This window comes from Molossus molossus, unplaced genomic scaffold, assembly GCF_014108415.1.
Source record: "Molossus molossus isolate mMolMol1 unplaced genomic scaffold, mMolMol1.p scaffold_m16_p_9, whole genome shotgun sequence".
Classification (NCBI taxonomy): domain Eukaryota; kingdom Metazoa; phylum Chordata; class Mammalia; order Chiroptera; family Molossidae; genus Molossus; species Molossus molossus.
Window position 1 is genome coordinate 28,952,876 of NW_023425403.1, and position 24,870 is coordinate 28,977,745.

The 24,870-nt window shown below is 38.2% G+C and overlaps 1 protein-coding gene across 1 annotated transcript in view; it reads right to left on the reverse strand.

The window, feature by feature from the left end:
- Positions 1-24,870, reverse strand: part of ZMAT4 (zinc finger matrin-type 4) — a 321,685-nt gene that overhangs the window by 189,696 nt on the left and 107,119 nt on the right. The window contains exon 3 of the mRNA XM_036249781.1: positions 865-954. Within this exon, the coding sequence (XP_036105674.1) occupies positions 865-954 (90 nt within the window). The remainder of the gene's footprint in view (positions 1-864; positions 955-24,870) is intronic.

Sequence of the window (24,870 nt, forward strand, 5' to 3'; positions counted from 1 at the left end):
TATGTGGAATCTTTTTTTAAAAATCAAAACAGACAAGCAAAAAACAGACTCATGGAAACAAAGAGTAAACTGATGGTTGCGGGGGTGGGGTATAAAAGGTGAAGGGAATGCAGTGAATAATAGTGGGATAACTTTACATAGTGACAGATATTACTAGACTTGTGGTGTTCACATATCGTAAGATATATACATGTCAAATCACTATGTTGTACACCTGAAATTCATATAACATGGTATGTCAATGATACCTTAATTTTAAAAAGCAGCTCAAACAAAAATAATTTTCCACTTATTAGGAAAAATAAGCCTTGCTAGAAATATTTATTTTATCAGTCTTTGCCTTGACCTGGCGAAAGTAAACCCTTTGTTCCGACTTCCCAAGTAAATGTTCTCCCAGGCAAGGGGTGCTGAGTAAAAATGCTGAGCATTTTTATTTGCAAGATATGGTACAGTGCTCATTATATATTAACAAACTGGCATTCTGTTTTCCACACCAAAGAAAAAACAAAATACAAAAAGAGCGAAGTATCTGCTATTTCTGACAGGTTTGCCCCTAGGTCGAGTCCTTCCTGCTCTGTCTTCTGATGGCTCCTGGCTCCCCTCACCAGCCTCTCTCCCCCAGCACCTCTGCACAGTCCCAGTGCAGTATCATCAAAAAGTCCTCTAATACCATACCAGCAAGTTCTGGCATAAAAAGAAAAACCACTTGTTTACATGTAATATTTTCTATAATACTTAATGAGAACTGTTCCTACTCACTTAGCTTTCACACTAAACTGGGTGTGGCTATAATTCCTCAATCTACAAAGTTCTTAGCAAACACAACAAATTGTCTGTGGACATCATCAGGTGCCAGATACTCACGTTTTCTGACCGGAGCCTCTTGGCAGGACACCCACCGTCCCTGGGGTGAAGCATGTAATACAGTCGGACTTTGCTCGCATGTTTTCGACTCTGGGAAGGAAAAGCAAAAGCAGACAGTGTGAAAGACAAGGCATTTTAGATCCTTGGAAGCACAGCCAGTGACTGCAAATGCCAAGAAGTCCTTTTCCCAGAAAACACTTCCGATGCTCCTGTGAGTTATGTGGCATGAGGCTCAGACAGGTTAGGTGACCTGCCCAAGGTCATAAAGCCAGTATGATTTGAGGATTAGAAAACACACTTAATGAAGAAAGGTGAGAGCGTTGGGATCTTTAGCTTGGAGTGAATAATATGTGTAATTGCCCTCCAAAGTAAGAACAGGTCAGCAGACGCAATAACACAAGGATCAACCATGATGAAGAGCCAGGTTCTCCGCTGCCTCTGGCTCCTGCTGCCAGGCCCTGAGGCACTAGGAACAACGCCTCCCGGGAGGCAGGTGCGCACAGCATCTCCAACGGAAGCCTTTTCCTTGGTTCTCATACCTGAGCCTCAGTAATAAGCTATCAAAAGAGATTTTCAGTGTCAGCAAACAAAAAATAATGTCTGTTCACCTGAGGACTGTCAGAGCCCAAGCTCTGTGTCGGCAGCACATCCAGTGAACAAATGAAGACCCCCTCCTGCAGGATTAGTGGGATGATGGAGTTCTGCCTGCTGAGTCCATGTCCGGCTTGGGGAAACTGACCCCTTCTTAGTTCCATCTTTCCTCTACTCCTTTGCTCAACTGAGACTCCGCCCAAATGCCCCTCATCTTTAAAGAAAACTGAAGATCTGACTTCCAAGGTGCAACCTGAGAAAGGAGGGTGGAGTGAAGAGTAGTAACAAAATACAGTCAAGGCAGACGGCATACAATATTGGTCCTATAAGATTATGATGGAGTTGAAAAATTCCGAACACCAGCGACACCACAGCCCGGTAACGGTGTAGTGTGACACATTGCTCACGTGTGTGTGGTGATGCTGGTAAACAAACCCACTGCACCGCCAGGCGTGTAAAACTACAGCAATGCAACTATGTACGGTACATAATACTTGATAATGGTAATAAAGACTATGCTATTCTGTATTTACTATACTATACTTTTTATTGTTATGTTAAAGTATACTCTTTCTACATATAAAAAACATTTGCTGTAAAAGAGTATGCTGTGTTGTGCCAGACGCAGCCTCATATCTCATATTTAATTTGTCTCTTGATGGCATAATTTTGTCGTGTGCTTCAGTTAATTTTGTGTAGTTTTGTACAGTAACATGCTGTACAGGCTTGTAGCCTGGGAGCAATAGGCTAGATCGTACAGCCTAGGTGTGTAGTAGGCTCCACCATCCAGGTTTGTGTAAGTGCATTCTATGATGTTTTCACAACTTATTCACCTAACGATGCATTTCTCAGAATGTAGCCCCATTGCTAAGCTGTGCATGCCTGTTGTCAGAAGTTCAAGCCCCTCTTCTGGCTCTACCACTTTCTAACCATCTGACAAGTCACTGATTCTAATTTGTCTATAGCCAAAATGAGTCACACTGCTTCCATGTACAAAATGAACACAATAATATTAAGGTTGACATGAGAATCAAATAAGGCAGTGCATTGAACAACTGCAATCCACATAACACTAAATAAAGATTTCTCAGCACTGACTACGCCAATCCCTATTTTTGGTTCTACCATAGTCTTTATAATGTGAATTCGCCTTGAATCCATTTGTACCTAATTCCAGTTCTCTCTGCCCTTCTTTCACTCAGAGTTTATTTCTCTTTTTCCAGGCCTCGGTTCCACTTTGCCCTTACTAACCATTGGGTTCTAGCCAATCTGGATGATGGTTTGTCTTCATTGATTAGGCACAAACAAATTGCAACTTGTTTACAGGATAGATTGTAAATCCTTCCTGTCTGGTTTTCCTCATTTATCACTTTTTTAATTCTTGTTTTGTGCCCAGAGCAAGAAGACTATGCTTCTACACAGTCCCTGAATAATTTTAAGGCTGTTAAATGGCTTTAAAAGTGCTACTGGAACATGAAAAATATTGCAGACCTGTAAAAGTATTGAAGCGTGATTTTGTAATACATTTGTATCCATTCCTGATGCATAGGAACTTTAAAGCAGGGTTTATCTAGAAGATTACTAGGATAGAGAGAGAGAGACCTGTGTGAACCTGTGTCCTCTGATTTCAACACCATCATTCAGCTTCCACAAGTTTTTGAGAATGATTCAGTGCAAACTAGTATTTGTTCTTTTCGCAGATAAATATGTTGACTGCTAAAACCTGTACACATTTTCCACAGTTCTATTAGCTTCTTTTGTAGAAGAGGTAGTGGTAATATTAGGAATAGACTGCTACATTTAAAAAAATAAAAAAGAGCATTAGAAAAACCTGAAGCTGCTGAATGTGGCCACAGAGCCTGAGCTGGTGAAAAGCACAACAGACAGGTAATTGGCGAAAAGAGAAAGTGATAACAGTGTGAACTCGAACATGGCTGTAGTGGGTTTTCAATTTTTCATTTGTTACCATAGAAAAACTTCTTATCACAGTTTCTGCCTCATCGATCTACTCAAAGCCCTGGATTCCCAGAGAGCAAAATTGTGGCAAAATTGGAAATCTCGTGATGCAGCCTGTTTTGTGGTGGTTGTTTTTCGTTTTGTTTTCTCTTTCCTAAAATATTACTCTTATTTCATAAAGACTCTTTCCAGCAAAGACAGAGTTCACTGGTTATTTAATTGCAGTTTGATAAACTAGTAGGAACTTGTTAGCTGAAAAGAAATAGAAATAAATGAGAAACTCTGCTGCGAAGCTGTGCTGTGAGGAGAGATGCTGGTGTCTAAGGAGTATTTCCAAATGTTGTTCATTAAAAGCTAGTTTTTCTCCTTCAGCTCCCTCAGCTCCAACTCTGATGGAAGGACGACCGACTTCCCCACAGGTACTGCTTTTGCCCTTGTGTGTGGGTGAAGAGAAACAGAGCCTTGGCAACTGCCACCTGCTTTTGGAATGCCAGTGGAGGTCCCTGTCGTCTGGTCATCTCCTTTCCCTTCCACTGCGTTCCCCAGGCTGCTTGGGCCGGATGCAATACCTTCCCACCCACGAGCCAACCCTGACTTGGAGCCGGCAGTAAAACTCCACAGACAATGATAGGAGTGTGGAGCACCCTTCCAGTTAGGCAGATTCACACTCAAAGCCGCTTCCTAAGGGTGCTGTTGACATAAGAAGAGAGGTCTCAACACCATTCAACAGCAGGGTGCAGCCCCGCGAGCGAGCCCTCTCCATTCTGCTGGCGCACCCACCTCTTTCTCAAGACAAGACTCTGAGTCACCTGCAGTGTCTCTTCATCAGGCTACTCTCCACCCCTTAACCCCCGAATTGCTTGACATCTGACAAAGCACTCTCACCTCCTTCCATCAATTGTAAAATAAAAACTTCTCTGCAGAAAGTTAAAATTAAATTTGAGCAAAGATGTTCATTGCAGTATTATATAAAAAGAAACAAAAATAATGGGAGACAGCTACATTGAATGCCCTAATGTGCAGTTGGAAACTGAAAAGAGAAATCTTTCTACAAAATGAATGCTGAATGGAAAACGCTCAGTAGGGTTGGGACAGAGGAGAGGGGAACAAGGAGGGGAAGTGTGGGACATCTGCAATATGTCAACAATAAAAATACATTTTAAAAATTGTGCATATACTGTGATTGCAATTATATAAAAATTCATTAGTATATGAATAAGAGGTGGGGGGAAAGCATGATTCATTAGGGTAGAGGAAATATTTTTTTTATTTCTGTAAATTTGCCTTTCATATAAAAATAATAATTCTCAAGCCATTGTAACTCCTTATTAAGTATACTTTTTATTCACCAAGATTGTAATTAGTAAAAAATATTACTAATCTGGAATGCTTTTGACATGTGTAGTATATTTGACCACATTCCCATTTACCTTTGTAAATGTCTTATCAACATTCAAAACACATATATTTTTTTTATTGCGATACTTGGTAATTAGATAAGCATCCTGAACTCAATAGTGATACATGTTACTTCAAATTTTAAGACTTAATTTTGGTAGATACAAATGTGCCAAGGTAAAAATGTGTACTTTTCACAGTGTGGTCACTTTGGCTTCCTGTACATGAGTTCAGACTATGGGGCTGCGGGGCCAACGCTGTGCAGACACCACACTGAAAAGGCTGGGAAGAAAGCTATTCCTGACGCTGGCTTCTCCCACACAAATAAACACACGCAACAACAAATCCTTATGACTTTTTTAAAGATTTATTAGTACCTAAAACATGTACTGCTTCTAAGAATTTAAAAAGACAGACATACTTCCAACTGAAAGCAACTTTAAAGAGAAAAAAATATCCTACATATTCAATGTATATATTATAGAGTTTTAGGAGGGAAAAGGACAATTACTTTAAGAGAAGACATGAAAAAGAAATTATAATCTTTCCATTGCACAGAGTCATTCCCAGCTCTTTCTTGCATTAATATTTGCATTTTAAGCAGTAGTCATTACTTTCATTCAAACCACATCAGCTTTAAGCTTCCCAGATAGGCTGGAAATTACCAACTCTTCCATTTTAATTAAAGCCCTTGCCCCCGATGGCAGGCATTGTGCGGGGGCAAACCTATCTGCAGATTAGTTTTTTGCTGAAACAATCTCTTGGCACTCAAAGAAATAGTCTAAAGTAGAAATTCAGGCCAGCCTTCTCTTTGGGGGATAGAGAACAAGACAAACCTCTATTTCAGATGTATCGCTGTGAAAGAAGGGGTGAATCACATGGAAATAGAATGGCTTTGTGCTTCACCTAAATAGCCATCTTCTATTATCACATGTTACTTAAAAAATTCACAACTCAAATTTGCTTCCAAGGCTCCTGATTTTCAGCCCCATCAAACGTGGAGATAAAGCAACTTTGTATTTGCATAATGTTCCAAACAGCCTTTAAAATTTTTCACATTTATCATCTCATTTTATCCTCAAATCACAGTTGTGAGGCTGGCAAGAGAGGTGTTATTTCAAATAAGCTTTAAGATCCATTCCTGATTTCCTAGTTAAGTCTTCACCATCTTATTTCATCAGAGGTATCTAATTTTATACCTCTTCTAGACACCAGCTAAAATAAGCCAAGGACTATGAGAAAAAGGAAAACCTGGAACAGACTGGTGAAGAAGAGTGATTCTCACATGCCACCAATTCTGAGGTGTTTCCACTTGAATATTTGAGGTGTTTCCATTTGCTCTAGGGTAAGGATCATAAATACCAAAGGCCTGACTTCCCAGGCTGCCCAAGAATGACTGGAAGGAGGAGAAGATGCCCTGGAAGAACCCAGCTTACCACTCCAAGGTTAAGGGGTGTCAGAGCTGAGCCCTGGAAAAGCCCTAGCACAACATCACTAGCGAGTCAAGGTTAAATGCAGATAAACCAAAGAAAAAACTAAGGTGGTAGAGATTCCTCTGATGAGTGGGGCTCTTTCCCAGGGTGATGCACCTTTCCTTAGCACCACAGGAAGGAGACGGGATACAGAACCTAGAGAGGGAGAAGGACCAACTGAAAACATAGGAAGAGAACACTGGCCCCTAGAAGAAGGCTTTACTAACATAAGGGAAGAAATAAAACTCTTTTTCTGGAACTGCCCAAGGCCCAAGTTCCAGATCTCCTGCCCAGGCTGCTGAGCACTGATACGGTCTATAATTCAGTCCCACAGATAAAATTGGATCAGAAGATGTTCAGAGATCCTATGAGAAGACCCAAGGCCAAGCCACACAGACTGGGGACATGTGGCAGACTTTAATAGCCTTCTGTTCTGCCAAGGATGAGCGGCACCTATGAAAAAATTCTGTAACACAAAACAAGATTTTAGAAAACTCTCAAGGAGGAGACATCAAGGTTTTATTTATTTTTTTATTGCAAAATATTTACTATAGTAAATAGAAAGTTTCAAATGGTACATGTGTCATGTTATTTCACGTAAGAAAACACAAACTGAGGATAACAACTAAAAGATGAGATAAGATCACTGATTAAGATGAAAATGTACTGAGTTAACAAAGTAAAGACATTAAACATACCATAGATTGACTTTAAAGGTCTTTCATAGAAGTTGACGAACAGAATCAACACATATCAGTGTGAAAGTCAAAATAGAGTCACTTCTTACAACATATAGGAATAGGATAAAGAAAGGGGAGAAAATACTGGAGATCTTGCCTACAAAAGACCAGAACAAATATAGTGTGGTTTTGGTGGCAGAATAAACAGACACAGAAATTCCCAAAATAGACCTAATACTTGAAAACCAAAAAGAAAACTAGGAAAATATATCTAACTCTGTGATTTAAAAGTTTTCTAAACAACAAAGCAAAGAAAGCAGTACTGATTATATATGTTTTTAATCTAAAATACATATATAAGGTGGGGGAAAAGTAGGCTTACAGTTGTTCTTATGGAAAATAATATAATAAATAATAATACAATAAACTCTGTTTTGCATATTCACAACTGTAAATCTACTTTTGCCCCACCCTGTATGTAAGAGGCAAATCACAAAATAAGAAAAATATTTGCAATATATAAAAATAATGGTTTAATAACTTTAAGAGAGCCCTGGCCAGTTTGGCTCAGCAGTTAGAGCGTCGGCCTGCGGTCCGGAGAGACCCGGGTTCAGTTCCCGCTAAGGGCACGTACTTCAGTTGCAGTTTATCCCCAGCTCTGGTTGGTCGTGCGGGTGGCAGCCACTCGATGTGTCCCTTCACGTCGATGTTTCTCTCTCTCTCTCCCTTCCACTCTATCTGTACAAAAAATGGAAAAATATCCTCGGGTGAGGATAAAAATAAATAAATAAATAAATAAATAAATAAATAAATAATAACTTTAAGAGAAAGAGTGTTCTAACAGATTTATCTTTAAAAAATATATTAAAATAGGCAAAGGAAATAAATAGGATCATAGAAATACAAACAGGTAAAGGATACATTTTTTCTAAAAGTTCGTCCAAGTTCTACCTTGTAATTTTTAAACTAAAAAATATGCATTTTCACCTATTAAAATGGAAAGGATTTTCAAAATATACATATCTATATTGGTGAAGATGCAGGAAAACTAAGTCTCATGTATGTAGGTCATACGCAAATACATTAATACAAGCTTCCTGGATGAAAATTTTGCGATACATATTCAACAGGCAAAAACTTGTTTGACCTGACAATCCTACTTCTATGAATTTATATGAAGGAAGCAATCAGAGACATGTATTACCATATATTTTTGTCAATGAAAATGAGAAAATAAGTTAAATGTCCTAAATGAAAGAGATAAATAGTATGATATAGCTATATAATAGATTACCAAACTGCTAATAACAATAATAATAATATTCAATGACATAAAAAGTATCTATAAAACAATACTAAGAAAAAAATCTCCATTTCAAACCAGACTACAAATGATGCCAAATTTTTTAAATAAAAATACATGTGTGTACATACGTGTGTATGCATAGGTGTAGCAACAGTCTAGGAATAAACACACCAAAAGATTAACACTATTTATCATGGATCACAAGTCATTTTAATTTTTCTTATGTGCTTTGTTTGGATTTTCCAGTTCCTTAAAAGACCTAATTATTCCAGTAATTAATAGAAAAAGTCAAAATTTTAAAGATTCACTCCAACTTTGATGACTTACCATTCTAATTGTCCTTACTTAAGATGATGAAAATATATCTCAGAAAACCCAAAGGACTTGCTCAAGATCCCACAATTTATACATTTTCAGAGAACAAGAATTATATCTGTTTGTTCATTGTCGTGTTCCTGTTATCTATTACCATGCCTGATACACTGTAGGTGCTCAATAAAGGTTTGTTGATTGAGTACTTGAATGTATGAATGAAAGAGTCAATCCCAGAACAATAGCCCAAGACCCTTGATTAATTAAACCATTGTGTGAAAGTACTGTGCACATAACTGTTATAGATTCCCTTCTATTCTAAAAATAAAATCAAACCCAACACCCATCTGTTTCCACCTCTGTACCTCACTGTTGCAGTACAAATCAGAGAAGCAGAGAGCCTGCGGACCAGAGAGAGTTCTAAGAAACAACTGTAGGCATTTTGCAGAGTGTGCACACTGAAGGAAAAACTCTCAGCAGGTGAACTGATGAAGACTGAGCTGGAAGCATAAACTCTGAAGGAACTGAGAAATTGCTGCAACTGGTACAAACGTCAAGATTCAGAGTGAACCATGGCACAAGCAGATCCAGCTTGTTAAGGAAGATTTTTGGAACAAGCCTGAGTCAGTTCCTCCACTGCTTCTAAGAACAAGATTCCCCAGATGCTAATTTGGTAAAGTCTCTTTTAACCTGTGGTCTGGCATGTAGGCTGTTGGGCGAGGGCATTATGTCTCTTACTTTTTAATTATAGGATTCCGGGCATTTGCACTGTTGTAGACTGAATTGTGTCCCCCTAAATTCATATGTTGAAGCTCAGCCCTACATTTTACTGAATTTTGGGATAGGGTCTTTATGAAGGTAATTAAGGTTGAATGGGGTTAGAAAGGTGTGGCCCAAATCCAATAGGACTGGTGTCCTTTTAAGACAAGGATGAGACACCAGCCATCTCTTCCTCTTTCCACAGGCACAAAGCAAAGCCATGTGAGGACACAGCAAGAAGGTGGCCATTCTGTAAGCCAGGAAGAGAGGCTCCACCAGAACCAACCCTGCTGGCACCTTGATCTTAGACATCTACTCTCCAAAACTGTGACAAATAAATGTGTTTAAGACACCATGTTATGATATGTTTTTTGTGGCAGCCCAATCCAAGACACATGCCCTCATCTAAACTAGATGTTCTCTTGGGTTCTTTCTTCTTATACACAGTAATAAGTCCATTTTTCAAACCAACAGGCATAACCTCAAAGCTTCTAAAACTGGGTCACTTCATTTTTTTCTAAAACATTTGTGAAAGAGCATTTGAAATGAGAAGTGCTTATCTTAAAAAAGTATTAGAAAAAAATAAAATTTTGTTGGAGAAAAACATGGTGGGATTTTTGCGGTATTCATGATTGTGTAAATATGTTTGCACTAAATCTGTACTTCTGTCTGTCTACACAAGAGACTATATCAATGCAATGCAATTTTAAAGCAAAGTCCTCCAACTCAAAAAGTTATATTAGTACCAAAGCATGTTATATTAGCACCAAATGTTTTCCTATGGTGTGAAGACAGCACTATGTCTCCATGATGTCTGAGCATTTTGAGCAAAATCACATGAGAAATAAGAGAACATTGGAAGCTAAATTGTGTTATAGACCACATCTAGGCCTCTCTTTTGCTGTTTGGGGGAAAAAAACAAAAATGTTATTTCCCCAGCAGCCCCTTGTTAAGAAGTTAAAGTTAGAGGTGAGGGAAAAAATAGAGCCAGTGTGATCAGTACATGAAGTCAGAGAAAACTGGGTGATTTGAAGCAACCAAGCTATCAAATCCTCCTGGGCTATTGTTGCCCAAGGTCTTTTGGTTTTCCTTATAAAATTCATGTCTGGAATAAGAAAGATTGTAAAAACATCACTGTGAAGTCTTCCAGGATTAACCCGGCCACTGCCATGGGCAAACACTTGGCGATTCCACCTATTTGTTTGGAGGTTTATTTAGTCTGTGGAGAAAACAAGGTTAGATGGAGTCCCTGCCCTTGAGCAAGGCAGGACAATCGCCCAGACAACCACAACAGAACAATAGCAGCAGCAGGAAGGCTCACACGTGGCCACTTAACTCGGTATATATTTTCACATTAGATTCTCTTGTCACCCCATTATTTTATACTCCTTGGCATGTACCATGTAATTATTCTCAAATTGAACTCTGTTCTTATAACTGAAATCTCAGTTTCTTGTTATTTTAATATTCTTGATCCATCCCCACAATGTACCTGTAAGAGTTCTGCACAGGGCAGCTCCTCTATGAGCAGAAGTTTTTTGTTCTGTAGTTTTTCTTTGTTTTGTAGTTTGTTTTTATTGCCTTTGCTTTTGGTGTTAAATCCAAAAAGTCATTGCCAATACCAATGTCAAGGAGCTTACCACCTTATGTTTTATTCTAGGAGTTTTATGGTGTCAGGTCTTACATTCAAGTATTTAATCCATTTTGAGTTGATTTTTGTGTATGGTATACGATATGGATCCAGTTTTCCCAATGTCATTTGTTGAAGAGAATGTCCTTTCCCCATTATATATTCTTGGCTCCTTTGTCATAAATTAGTTGACCATATATAGATGGGTATTTCTAGGCTCTCTATTCTGTTCATACTGTTTTGATAATATCAGGAATTATGATGACTCCAGCTTTGTTCTTTACAAGATTGCTTCAGCTATTTAATGTCTTTGGTGGTTCCACACAAACTTTAGAGTCTATTTCTGTGAAAAATGCCTTTAAAATTTTGATAGGGATTACATTGAACTTGTAGATTACTTTGGGTAGTAAGGAAATTTTAACAATATCAGATTTTCCAATCTATGAGCATTGGAATATTTTTCCAATTTCTTGAGTTTTCATCGCTTTCTTTTATGAGTGTCCTGTAGTTTTCAGTTTACAAATATTTCATTTCTCTAGTTAAATTTATTCCTAATCATTTCTGGATGCAATTATAAATGGGATTGCTTTCTAATTTCTGTTTCTGATATCTCGTTCTTAGGTTATAGAAGCACAATTGATTTTTGTATATTAATTTGTGTCCTGCAACTTTACTGAATTTATCAGTCCTAACAGTCTGGGGTTGTTTTGGTGGAGTCTTTAAGGTTTGTACTTATGATATGTCATTTGCAAATAGAGGCAGTTTTACTTCTTCCATTCCAATTTGGATGTCTTATACTTCTCTGCCTCACCTAATTGCTTTCACTAGGACTTCCAACACTATGTTGAATAAAAGTAGTGAGAGTGGGCATCCTTATCTTGTTCCTGATGTTAGAGAGAAGCTTTCAATGTTTCACCATTGAGTATAATATTAGCTTCGGGTTTGTCTTATATCATCTTTATTATCTTGAGGTACATTCCCTCTATAGGAACTTTGTGGAGAGTTTTGTGTGTGTGTTTTTTTTTTAAAATCATGAATGGATATTGAATTTTGCCTAAAACTTTTTCTGCATCTATTGAGGCTTTTATGTAATTTTTACCATTTATTCTGTTCATATTTTATATCTTATTCTTGGTCATGGTGTATGATCCCTTTCATGTATTGTGAAATTTGGTTTGCTAATATATTGTTGAGGATTTTTGCATCTATGTTCATGAGGGATTTAGACTATAATTTTCCTTTCTTGTAGTGCCCTTGTATGGTTTTGATATTAGGATAATGCTGACCTTGTAAAGTGAGTTTGAAAGTATTTCCTCCTTACCTATTTTTTGGAAGAGTTTGAAAAGAATTGTTATTAATTATTTTCCTAATGTTTCATAGAACTCACCAGTGAATTCATCTGGTTCTGGACTTTTCTTTGTTGGGTGGTTTTTAAGTAATCATTCAATCTCTACTTATAAATACTCTGTTCAGATTTTCTATTTCTTTATGACTCAGTTTTAATAAGTTGTATGTTTCTATGAATTTATTTTTTCTAGATTGTCCAATTTTTTTGGCATCTAATTGCTCTCTTTTGATTTTTACATTTGTGAGGTATTAATTATAATGTCTCTGCTTTCATTTATATAATTTTATTTTGGTGTCCTCTCTCTTTTTTTCTTATTAAGTCTAGATAAAGATTCGTCTATTTTGTTTATCCTCTCAAAATACCAGCTTTTAGTTTTATTGATCTTTTCTATTGTCTTTCTAGTCTCTATTTGATTTAATTCTACTTCTACTAAGTAGATATTGTCTTTCTTCTACTCAAAGCTTCTGCACAGCAAAGAAAACTATCAACAAAATAAAAGGCAACTGCCCTGGCTGGTATGGTTCAGTAGGTTGGAACATCATCCCATGCACTGAAAGGTCACAGGTTTGATTCTTGGTCAGGGCACATACCCAGGTTGCAGGTTTGATCCCCAGTTGAGGCACATTCAGGAGGCAAGAGATAGATGTTTCACACTCAGTATCAATGCCCCCTCCCCTCTCCTTTTCCTTTTCTCGCTCTCTAAAATCAATAAAAGCATGTCCTTGAGTGAGGATAAATAAATAAGTATAAAAGGCAACTACAAAATGAGAGAAAAAAATTGCAAATCATATCTGATAAGGGGTTAATATCCAAAATATATATGGAATTCATATAACTCAATAAAATAATCCAATAAAAATGGACAGAGGAACAGTATAAACATTTTTCCAGAGAAGACATACAAATGGCCAATGGAAAGATGATCAACATCACTAATAAGCAGGCAAATACAAATCAAAACTATATTGAAATATCACCTCACACCTGTTACCATGACCATCATCAAAGAGTCAAGAAATAGCATGTGTTGACAAGGATGTGGAGAAAAGGGAATGCTTGTCCACAGTTGATGGAATGGTAAGTTGGCACGGCCACTAGGAAGATGGTGATTCCTCAAAAACATTAAAAAAGAGAACTACCATATGTTCCAGAAATCCCACTTCTAGTCATATATTCATAGAAAATAAAAACAGATATCAAAGAGGTATTTGCACTTCCATGTTTATTGCAGCATTATGCACAATAACCAAGATATAAAACAACCTAAGTGTCCATCAGTAGATGAATGAATAAAGAAGGTATGTTATATGTACAGAATGGAGTATCACTCAGCCATGAGAATAAAGGAAATCCTGCAATTAGAGACACATTGATAGGCCTTGAGGGCATTATACTAAGTGAATAAGCCAGACAGAGAAAGAAAAATACTATATGGTACCACTTATATGTGGAAACTAAAATAAAAAGTAGAAAAGTGTTTACCAGTGACTAGGGAAGAGGAAAGGAAGAAGAGGTTGATAAAGGTTGGTAAACTTTCAGTTATAAGATGAATAAGATCTGAGGATCTAACATAAAACATGGTGATGATCGTTGATAACTGTATTGTATAACTGAAATTCAATAAGAGAGTAGAACTTAAAGGTTCTCATACATACACAAAGATAAATATAACAAACATGCCAGAGATGTGTTAATTAACTAGATGGGGGAAATCCTTTCATGATGTATAAGTATATTGAATCACCACAATGTATATTTTACATATCTCACAAAAAACTTGTCAATTATACCTCAATAAAGCTGGAATGAATGAATGAATGAATAGCCAGGTGACACACTATAGAATATAACTCAATAGACCTCACTTTAAATGCAATAATAATTTGTTTCTTTTTAATGGACTAACCAGCCAAACAAAAACAGTAGAATATCTGTCTGACAAAGGGATTCTCCAACTTACACAAAATTATATTCTTAAAGTCAGTTTCCTCTGGTACACTCAAAATGTGACTTTATTTTCAAAATTTTTATATCCACATTCTTTTCAAGAATACTTCTAGGTACACAAATTTTTATAATCTGAAAAAAAGTAATCAGCAAAATGATTAGGAACAGTTCTCAGTGTAAAATAATACGCACAAAAGAACATGTCCATTTCTTCATACCTTAGCGTTTCCCCATGTTTGAACTAGATTTTTGCATGTAAAATTAGCCGGCTCACGTGGACAGGGCTGGGAATCCTCGCTGCTGGTGAAATCAGAGGGCCAGCCTCCGTGCCATAGAAAAAGAGGCCAGTAGCTTTGCTTCACTTAATGACAAAAAAAAAAAAAAAATCGTTTCCCTTGAATTCCTAGAGTCAAGTACCCAGAAGCATATTTTCTTCTCCAGCACTCTTTGGTTTCACTGTACTCCACAGACCTTCTGGAGAGACATGCCATAGCTGTCACCTGCAGTTCTACCACCGCCTGTTTACCCGTTTATCTACTCAAACTCCAGATTTCCGTCTGTTCACAGGTTGCTTTGAACTGAGAGCATGATTAAAGAAAAGTTGGGAGTTTCTGAAAAAAATCCTTCTCTCTAGCCAGGTGGTTCAGAAAGATACACATGTTCAGTAGAAGATGATTTTATTCAATAAATACTCACCAGGTGTTCCCAAAATCCCTGTGTCACGCCTTTTTCCTGAGCTGGAGGACCCAGAGAGAAATGTAGCTGAAAGGAGCCAGAAATCTACATCTCCAGATGCTATGGAGTACAGATGCCCCCTCTTGGGAACAGGAGAGAGGAGAGTGCAGGAAGTCCTGGGTCCCACTTCATTGTCTGCCCTTCTGCATACAGAGCAGGTCTAAAATACTTCTTTTCCTCCCCATGTTTCTCCAAATTTGGTCCCTCGACCACCTGATTCAGAACCATAGGAAGTTTTTTAAAAGGACAATTTCAGGTCTAATAATAAGAATTGCTAGGAGTGGAAGGCTGGGGATTCGGTTTTTCACCAGCTCCCCAAGTGCTTAGACAGCAAGTGGATTTTGGAAACCCAGGGCTTTACTTTCCCACCTTTCTGCTCTTCTCCCCTCCCTTCTATGGCTGCCAAACTCAGATTAAAAGAAAAGGAAAGTCGCCTGAGAGAGCTATCTCCAGCTTCAGCTGGACTACTCTGCAGTGTGAGGTAAAATCTGGAAGAACCAGTCTCCAGGCCAATCTCCTAGGGACCAGCAAAGAGCAGGCTGAGAAGGGCGGAGCTTGAGAGGCCTGTTGCTGCAGAGGCAGTGCTCTGAGACCTCCCAGCTCTCAGCCTCCATGACTGCCTTTCTCATCCCATGCAATCTTTTCTTTCCATCCCCCTCTCAACTTTCATTCTCCTCTTCCTAACCGCCTTCGACATGCCCTGTAGGGGTCCTGCTATCCTACTCAAACTCAGTTCTTCCAAAGAGAAGCCATTTCCGTTCCTCCTTGGCCTAACCTTCTTCTCAGTGTTCCTGTCTTCATCTGGGATTCCAGACTTCCTGCAGGCAACCATGCACAAAACCAAGAGAAGCAAAGATATGGGAGTACAACAACCAAAAATTTTAAATAAGGATGATGAATATGTTTAAGAAGTTGATAAGATATTATCAATATGAAACAAAAACATGGAATCATAAAAAATAAAAGAAGAATATTAGATAGTGGATTATATGCCATGACCATGTGAGATTTATTGGTTTAACAGATGAAAATTCATCCATGTAACATACCACATTCATGAATGTGTTGAACCATGGTTCAACTTTCTTTTCTTTTGATGATCAGAAAAAAGTACATCTTGTTCTTTTTTTAAAATAAAAATTTATTTCCACACAAAAACCTGCACAGAGACATTTATAACAGCTTTGTTCATAGTTGTCAAAACTTGGAAGCAACTAAAATGTCCTTCAGTAGGTAAATGGACAAATAAACCGTGGTATATACAGACAATGGAATATTATTCAATGCTAACAAGAAAGGAGCTATCAAACCATGAAAAGACATGGAGGAACATTAACTGCACATTACTAAGTGAAGAAAGCCAATCTGAAAAGGCTACAGGCTGCATGACATTCTGAAAAAGGCAAAACTATGGAGATAGTAAAAAGATCAGTGGTTGTTAGGGGTTACAAAGAGGCAGGGATGAATAGGCAGAGCACAGGGGATTTTTAAGGCAATGATACTTTTCATGACATTATAATGATGGATATATGTCATTATATACTTGTCCAAACCCTAAGGTGATGATGATGTATCAATGTAGGTTCATCAGCTGGAATAAATGTACCATTCTGGTGGGGTGTGTTGATAATGAGGGAGGGTATAGATGAGTGGGGCAGGGTATATATGGGAAATCTCTGCACATCCCTCTCAATTTTGCTGTGAACCTAAAACTGCTCTTAAAAAATAAAAGTCTATTAAGTAAAATTATTTTACTGTAGATGCCAAAGCCCGTAAGTAAAATTAACAAACTGAATACAAAACTGTGTTTTTAAAAATGTAATATATCATGATCAATAATGAATTATCTAAGAATTACAAGTATGGCACAGCATTTAAAAAAATCAGTGTTATTTATCACATTAATAGACTAAAGGAAGAAAAAGAACATCTCAACCAATGTAGGAAAATCATATGATAAAGCACCTACTTATACTTTTAAAAAACAATAAACTAAGAAAAGATAGGAATATTCTTATCTCCACATGGGTTATGTGAAAAACTGACAAGAATCATTACACTGAATGAGGAAATTTTTATTGTCTTCCTTTAAAACTAGTAACAAAAAAAAAATATGACCACTGTCACTTTTGCTACTGAACATAGCATTGGAGTCTCTCACTGACATAAAGAGAAAAAAGAAAGAAAAGGAGATCAAAGAATAAGATAGGAAGAACTAAAACTCATTGTTTGCAAATAATAGAAATATTTATCTAGAAAAGCTTGTAGAATCAATAGACAGACTACTAGAATGGATGAGAGAGTTTCATCACTTTGATGGACAGGAAGATGCGTGCCCAGATCCCTTTCAGCCGGCAACATTTCTGGGGATCTCCTCTGTTACAAAGAGCTGCCTTGCCCAAGGTCAAGTCCTTCCCAGGGTATGAGGAGAAAGGTACATAAGTAAATAAATAATAGGAGAGGCACCTGGCACAGACCAATTTTGAGACTGCATTATGAACTTTGAGTGTGACTAACTTATCCCTCTGCACCAAAAGTTAAATCAAATTTGACTTGCACAAGGATATACAACTAGTAGGTGGTGTAGAGCCGGCATTTGAACCCAGGTTTTCTGACACCAGAGGCTGATGTGTTAACTGCAATGCCACGGGACAATTTCCCCTTGCCATCATAAGATCACAAAATACATATTCCTGCCTCTGTATGTGATTCTCTTCCCAATTCCTGGGATACATGTATGCCTTCCATTATATACTTGAATATAATTATCCTTCTATGTCTAGCCCAAGAATGACCCCTCTATGAACTCTTCCCCAGTTGCTCCAGACACTAATATCATCTTATTCTAACCTCTCACAGCTCTCTTTGTCTTTACCATATATTTTAGCCTCTTAATTATTTTTATTTAAGCAATTAATAAAACATTCCCTATACTATCTTGTGTATATCTAATAACTTCCCAGCCTATCTCAGGTAGCCGCAAAACACAACCACTTTGGCAAAGGGCAACATGTGAATCTTCTATAGTCTCATAAGGCAGGATATACAGTAGGGGTCCACAAAAATGCTTGTTGGTTTGAAGTTATTACATATGTATTCATTAGTCTCAGTATCTCAATACTGAAGTTAAAGCAGAGGAGACAGAACTGGGGTCAAATTCAGTTCTACTTGTCTTTCTCAAACACATGGTCAGTATACTATAATTTCTTCCTTACCCTCATCATTCTTGACAATCTAATTTTGATTCAGACTCTCTTCTCAGAAGACAGCCCACAGATTAATATGCATATGTAAAGTTAGCCCCAAACTACTGAGACGCATTTAACCAGTGTAATCATGCATTCCGGCTGGTCATTTTCTCATCGAGGATGTAGCACAGTCTTCATCCTAACGTGATTGGGCACCACATGGTTTGCAGTACCATGCACAGCCCTCTCCCTCCTGCCACCTGCTCTTAACGAAATTTCAAGTCAGCCTGCCCCACTTCTCTTCACCTGCTGACTGATTTGCTGTTTCATATAAATGTACTAAAATGTTGAAAACTGATGAATAAGGGTGGAAAAATTATGACTATTATTTTTTTTAAAGGATGGGGGGTTTCGCCGTCTTCAGCTCCTTGATAGCCCACTGCAGTTGTTTCTGGCTTACATGACAAAACACAGCAGACAAGGGGAGGCTGCGGCTGCTGGTTCCTTTCTTCTTTGCTGAATTAGGAATCCAGCAGAAATTAGTGCCTTAAACACAACCATCTGTTCTCCTCCATGCAGTCCTTTCTTCTGGACTGTAACAAGGGGTGAAATGTTGATTCTAAGTCATATTTAAATCCAGTCCCTGGTATTTCAAATCTTAGTCCTCTCAGCTGAGAGTAAATTTATGGAACTGGGCCAAGCTGAGGTACGAACTTAACTAATGTTGTCATTCTATTAATTTTCTAGTTTTCTTTTACTACATTAAACCAACTCAACAAAAAAAGTAAAGAAAAAAGAAACTGTGTTATTTCAGCTGGGAGAGGATTTAAATGGCCAAAGACTGTGGCAGGTACATAGTATGTGCAACTAAATGACAATCATTTATTCTCCAAAACCTTGAAGCATATTATATGTGGACAGTAATCAAAACCACCACCAGAAGTTATCTGGCATATAGATTATTTTGGTTAAGCAGTTGGTACAAAACAGATGCTATCAAAATAAAAAACAGCTAACATGTACTTTCCAGTTATTCTCTTGTGAAATCTCAACATCACCTTCCATTCATTTATTCTTCTCATTCAGTCCTTGTGCCAGAATTCATTCCATTATCGTTCCTCAGCCTGACATTTCTTGACCTTCTTTGGCTTTAGAATGTCTAACGCACTGCCCCTCCTCAAGGATGTGGGCCCTAGTATTGATGTACACAAACACAGGTTATGCTAACAGACTAAAATTGGAGTTACATTGCACCAAAGGCTATTCTAGGTTCAAGGATGAGTAGGTAGGATGCAATTTTGCAATCTGTTGCAAAGATTAAAACAGCAGGAAAGTTAGAGTCTGTTTTAAGTATGAACATAAGTTTAACATCCCAAAACTAGTTTCACAAGAGACGTTGTTTAAACACTGATGAAGGAATATACTGTCAGAGGAGGTAATCAAGAGGACATGACCACAAGTTGACCCTCCATCTGGACCCAGGCAATCACAAACTCCTTACCCCCTCTCCCCTGTCCTTAGAATGTATACTCTGCCTACTGTTCCCATAGTGAGAGCTGTTTCAAAGACATTGCCTTGAGACCATCTGTACTGAATATGTGACTGAATGCAGTTAAGGCCTCTGTATAAACTTTTAAGAGTCTGGTGGGAATGGGGGCAGAGATCTACTCCTTTTGCAGCCACCCAAGGCAAGCCTCATAAGTTCCCTTTTTTATTAAACCTGTCACCTACCAATCTGGAGTGGTCTGCTTCTTTCTTCTGTCCTTCTTTGCCCTGCTTATACGGGGACCAGTTTGCGAACCAATACAAGCATTGACTTTGAGATGCTAATTAATTTATGGTTTCTTAATTATAAAATGAAAAGTTGGGACATGACAATTTTTAATGTCTCGATCAATGTTACCACTCAGTGATTCATGATACAGACTTCAAAAGTATCATCACAAGTTTAGAGAACTAAATGTATATATTAGAAAAGAAGAAAGATCTGAAATAAATGACTTTAACTTCTATCTTTAAAAAAAACTAGAAAAACAAGAATCAATTGATCTTAATGAAAGTAGAAGAAACCAAAAAACAAATCTCAAAGTAGAAATGAGAAATTTGGAAACAGAAAATAGGGAAAAGTCAATGAATACAAAAGCTGGTTCTTTCAGAAGATTAGTAAAATTGGTAAGCCTCTAGTCAGACCAAAATGGCTCAGTTGATTCAACATCGCCCTGTGCACTGAAAAGTTGCCAACCTGATTCTCGGTCAGGGCAAATGTCTGGGTTATGAGTTCAGTCCCTGGTTGGGGCAGATACTAAAGGCAATTGCTTGATGTTTCTCTCTCACATCAATGTTTCTCTCTCTCTCTCTCTCTCTCTCTCTCTCTCTCTCTCTCTCTCTCTCCCTCTCCTCTCTCTAAGCATGTCTTCTGGTGAGGATTAAAAGAGAGAGAAGACACAAATCGCCAACAATATCAAGAATGAGAGAGGTAATAGCATTACAGATTCTACAGATATTAAAATAATAAGCAACTTTATGCATGTTGATTCTACAACTTTAATCAATTGAAAAAAAAAAAATCCTTAGAGAATGCAAGTTACCAAAGTTCACTCAAGAAGAGATAACCCAAATAGCATATCTATTAAAGAAACTTAATATGTAGTTAAAATACTTCCCACAAAGAAGACATCATACTCTGAGAGTTTCACTGAGATGTTCTGACAAACAGTTAAGAAAGAAATAACAACAATTCAATACAAACTCTTCTAGAAAATTGAAGAGGGGAGGAATATTTACCAATTCATTCTATAAGGCCAACATTATTCTGATACCAAAAACAAAGACATTACAAGGAAAGAAAACTATAGACTAGTATTCCTCATGAACATAGATAGAAAAATTCTTCATATATTTTTAACAAATAAATCCTACAATATATAAAAGTGGATAATTCATTATATAACCAAGTAGGATTTACCCCAGGAATGCATGGTATGTTTAATATTTGAAAGTTAATCAATGCAATTCATCATACCTACATACCAATAATAATAAAAAATAAGAAAATTCACTTAACATTAATTATTGAAGAATAGAAAGGGACTTCTTCAACTTGATGAAAGGCATATATAAAAAAATACTACAGCTAACATTGTACATCATGGTAAAAATCTAAATGTTTTCCCCAAAATGTATTATTTAAGGATATCCACTCTCACATGTTCTGTGCAATATTGTACTAGAGCCATTGAAATAAAGATAAACAAAATGTATCCAGAATACAAATTGAAACACTAAGTATACAGATGGACAATGGCAAGACCATATATATATAAATACAGGAGTCTGACCAACAGCTGTAGCAACCAGCCCTGGAAGTCAACCTACTGTCTACAAGTAACCAGTCCATAAAGTCAAACTACTATTTGTAGCACCAGTCCAAGAAGCCAAATAGCAATGCCTGTAGCAATAGCCCAGAAGTGACAGAATATTATTAATAACTGAAGCTTCCCTAATTTTCTCCCTATTTCTAACATAGGACCAACTAGAGAAAGTCAAATACGCATCCCAAACCATTCACACAGAATGTCCACTTCTAGTTAACCCACCTATAGCTTTCCCCATTGCCAAAAGCCTCCAATCGGGACCTGTCTGAATTCCTACCTTCTTTCCCACTATAAAGACTTCTGCCTTTGAGTCTCTGCCAAATGCATGTGATGATGGCTGACCCCCTTACTAAGGAAGTCAAGGTCTGAATGAATTGCCTTTGTTTATTCTCATTTAGTGGTCTTCATTTCATTCCACAAAACAAAGAAATAATACTGTTTTAATTCACAAACAACATGATTATATGTGTAGAAAATACCGTAGAATCTTTTATAAAAGCTCCTAGAACTAATCACTGAATTAGTAATGTTTCAGGATATAAGACTGATATTTAAAAATCAATGGTATACATATTAGCAACAAACAATCAGAAATTGATTTTTTTAATTCACTACTTAGATCAAAAGTAGGAAATACTTTGGGATAAATCTGACAAAATATGTGCTAGACCTATACAATAAAAACTATAACACATTGCTGAAAAAATTAAATAAGATAAATAAATGAAGAGATGTACCGCATTCATGTATTATAGACTCAACATTTTTAAGGTGTCAATTCTTCTGTAATTATCAATAGATTAGTGTCATTTTAATAAACATCTATGTAGCCTTTTTATTATAGAATAAAAGGGGAACTAAAGGGTAAAGGGAATCAAATACATGGTGATAGAAGATATTTGATTTTGGGTGGTGGGCACACAATACAATATACAGATCATGTATCACAGAAATCTACACTTGAAATCGATATGATCTCATTAACCAATGTCACCTTGATAAATTTGATAAAAGGAAACTAAAGAAGGAGGACCTGTAAAGGAACACAAAAAACTTTTGGGACAGAAGGGTATGTTCTCTAGCTGAATTATGCTGACAGTTTTACAGGTGTATACATATGTCAAACCTTATCAACGTGCACATTTTGAAAATCATCACTGTAATGTATATCAATTATACTTCAATGAACTATTGAAAAAATGACTCCCATGTCAGGCAAGAAATGACACACCTTTCCCACTATTGTTCCCAAGTGATTACTAGTAAAAATAGCACAAGAAAAGTTTAGGCCCTTCATTTATTGCACCAGTATGAGTACATGTCATCTCATTAGGAAAGATGAGGTGCGTCTTGGATATCCTGTACCCCACCAAATTCACTTTCCCACCTCACCCCACTGTTCTATGTACCCCAAGATGCTGAGCTGTGTGAACTTTTCCACCAGGCTTCTTGCCTTCTGGCCTTCAATTAAGTTCAGCCTACACAAGGTACATAGGCAAGGCCAGCTTCATGGTGTGTGTTCTAAAGTATAATATATTAATAGAAAAATTGAGGTATAGTAAGACCAACAGATCAAGGGACAATTGCTATTAAAAAGAGAGTTTATTACTCACAGTGCCCAAGAAGAGAAGGCACAGTACACCATGGTGACCACACAGGGTATCTATTACCTGGGTTGGTCCTGAGGTGGAGGGAGGGGAACTGTGGGCAAGAGCCTTTACTGTGTTTTCCACTGTAGGAATGGGTGACATAGAGTAAGCAGGCCTAAGATTGGCTGGGGCACAGGGGTTGTCTCTAGTTGTCTGGATGATTAGGACAGGTATATACTCTCCGGGTGTGAGAGCCTGGCAAAGGAGGTGGTAGGGTGTGCAAACTCTGGATTGGTTGGTTTGTATTTGAAAAGTGCAACCCTAGAGCAGAACTCCTCCCAAGATGGAGCAAGGAGGCGGGCAGGGGCAGGGAACCAAGGAGGGAGGCGGGAAGCCATGGCAAGGTAACAAGGCATCTTCCCTGGTTGTCCAGAACAAAGCTTGTCCAGCATATGCATGCAGGGCACACAGGAAAGCATCCAGATTAAGAAGCTAGAAATACGGTTAATACAGTGTACAACCCATGCAGTCACATAGGCCACAGCACTCGGAAAGGTCTTGCACTCGGTTTAATAATCTGCTGTCATCATCTCGAAATCCTTAACAATTGTTGAACAAGGTCCTACATTATGTAGGTAGCTGGTCCCACAAGGGAGAGCAGGCAGACAAAGAATTTAGAATATCTATTCCTGTCTACCCACTCCCTCCCTGCTGCATCATGCTTTTCCGGTGCCTTCCTTCATTTCTCCATCAAAGGCCATGGTTCCTGGTACAGGGCCCTCCCCAGCTGCTCCAGACCCCCCAGGTTCCAAGCACCACATGGCTCCTATGCCTCCTGGGGTGGTAAATTGCTATTGGAAACCCAAGGAGGTTCACTGCTTCTTGCTGGTTTTCCAAAACTCTTGTCTCCCCTCAACAAAACATCTCTTCATTAACTCTCTTCAACCACCCCTTGTGTGTGCTCATTTCCATCCTGGACACCCTGCCAGAACCCTACGCAGGAGGAGGTGGGGAGGAGGCCAGAATGACATGCAGAGGGCGTCAGGGGAGTACCAATTAGATAGGTTCCCAAACTATATTATAAAGTAAACGGTAGTGTGGAAGCTAAAAGGCACTAGGAGTTTCTGAGTCCTTCAGCTCAGGGAAGCCCAGCCTTTCCAAAGTAGAGGGAAGAGTTAGAAAAGAAATAACCACAGAAAATACACTGAGAGAGGAATGCAAAATTTACAGTGATTTCAAATCTACCAGCCTATCTTGTCTGGTCGACCAAGAGCCCTGAGGCTCAGAGAGGCTGAGCAACCTGCCAAGGTCACACAGGTCCCTCCCCTTGGCTGCTGGCCCAGAGGGAACATCTTCTGCTCCCACCCCCTTCTGCCTCTACCCTGTGTGCCGTAAGCTTCTTGAGGACAAAGACTAATCTGAATTGCTCACTGAATCTCCAGAGTTCAGAACACCAGGCACACAGAAGCTTTCGAGTATTTACTAACTCCTGGCTCTGAGGCCAGTGGCTCTTCACCCCACTACAGAGTGCGCCCCACCACCTTCTGTCTTAACTCGAGAAATTGGCTTTGTAGCCTACAGATAAAGAAGCCGGAAAAGGACATGCCTATACCTCGGTGTCCCCTGGCCGGTCCACTATCAGGTCACTGTGAGCATTCGCTGGCTTAACTGTGAGGGTCACTGCACAGCAGAGGGGAGAGGTCTCCAGGTCAAGGTGGGTT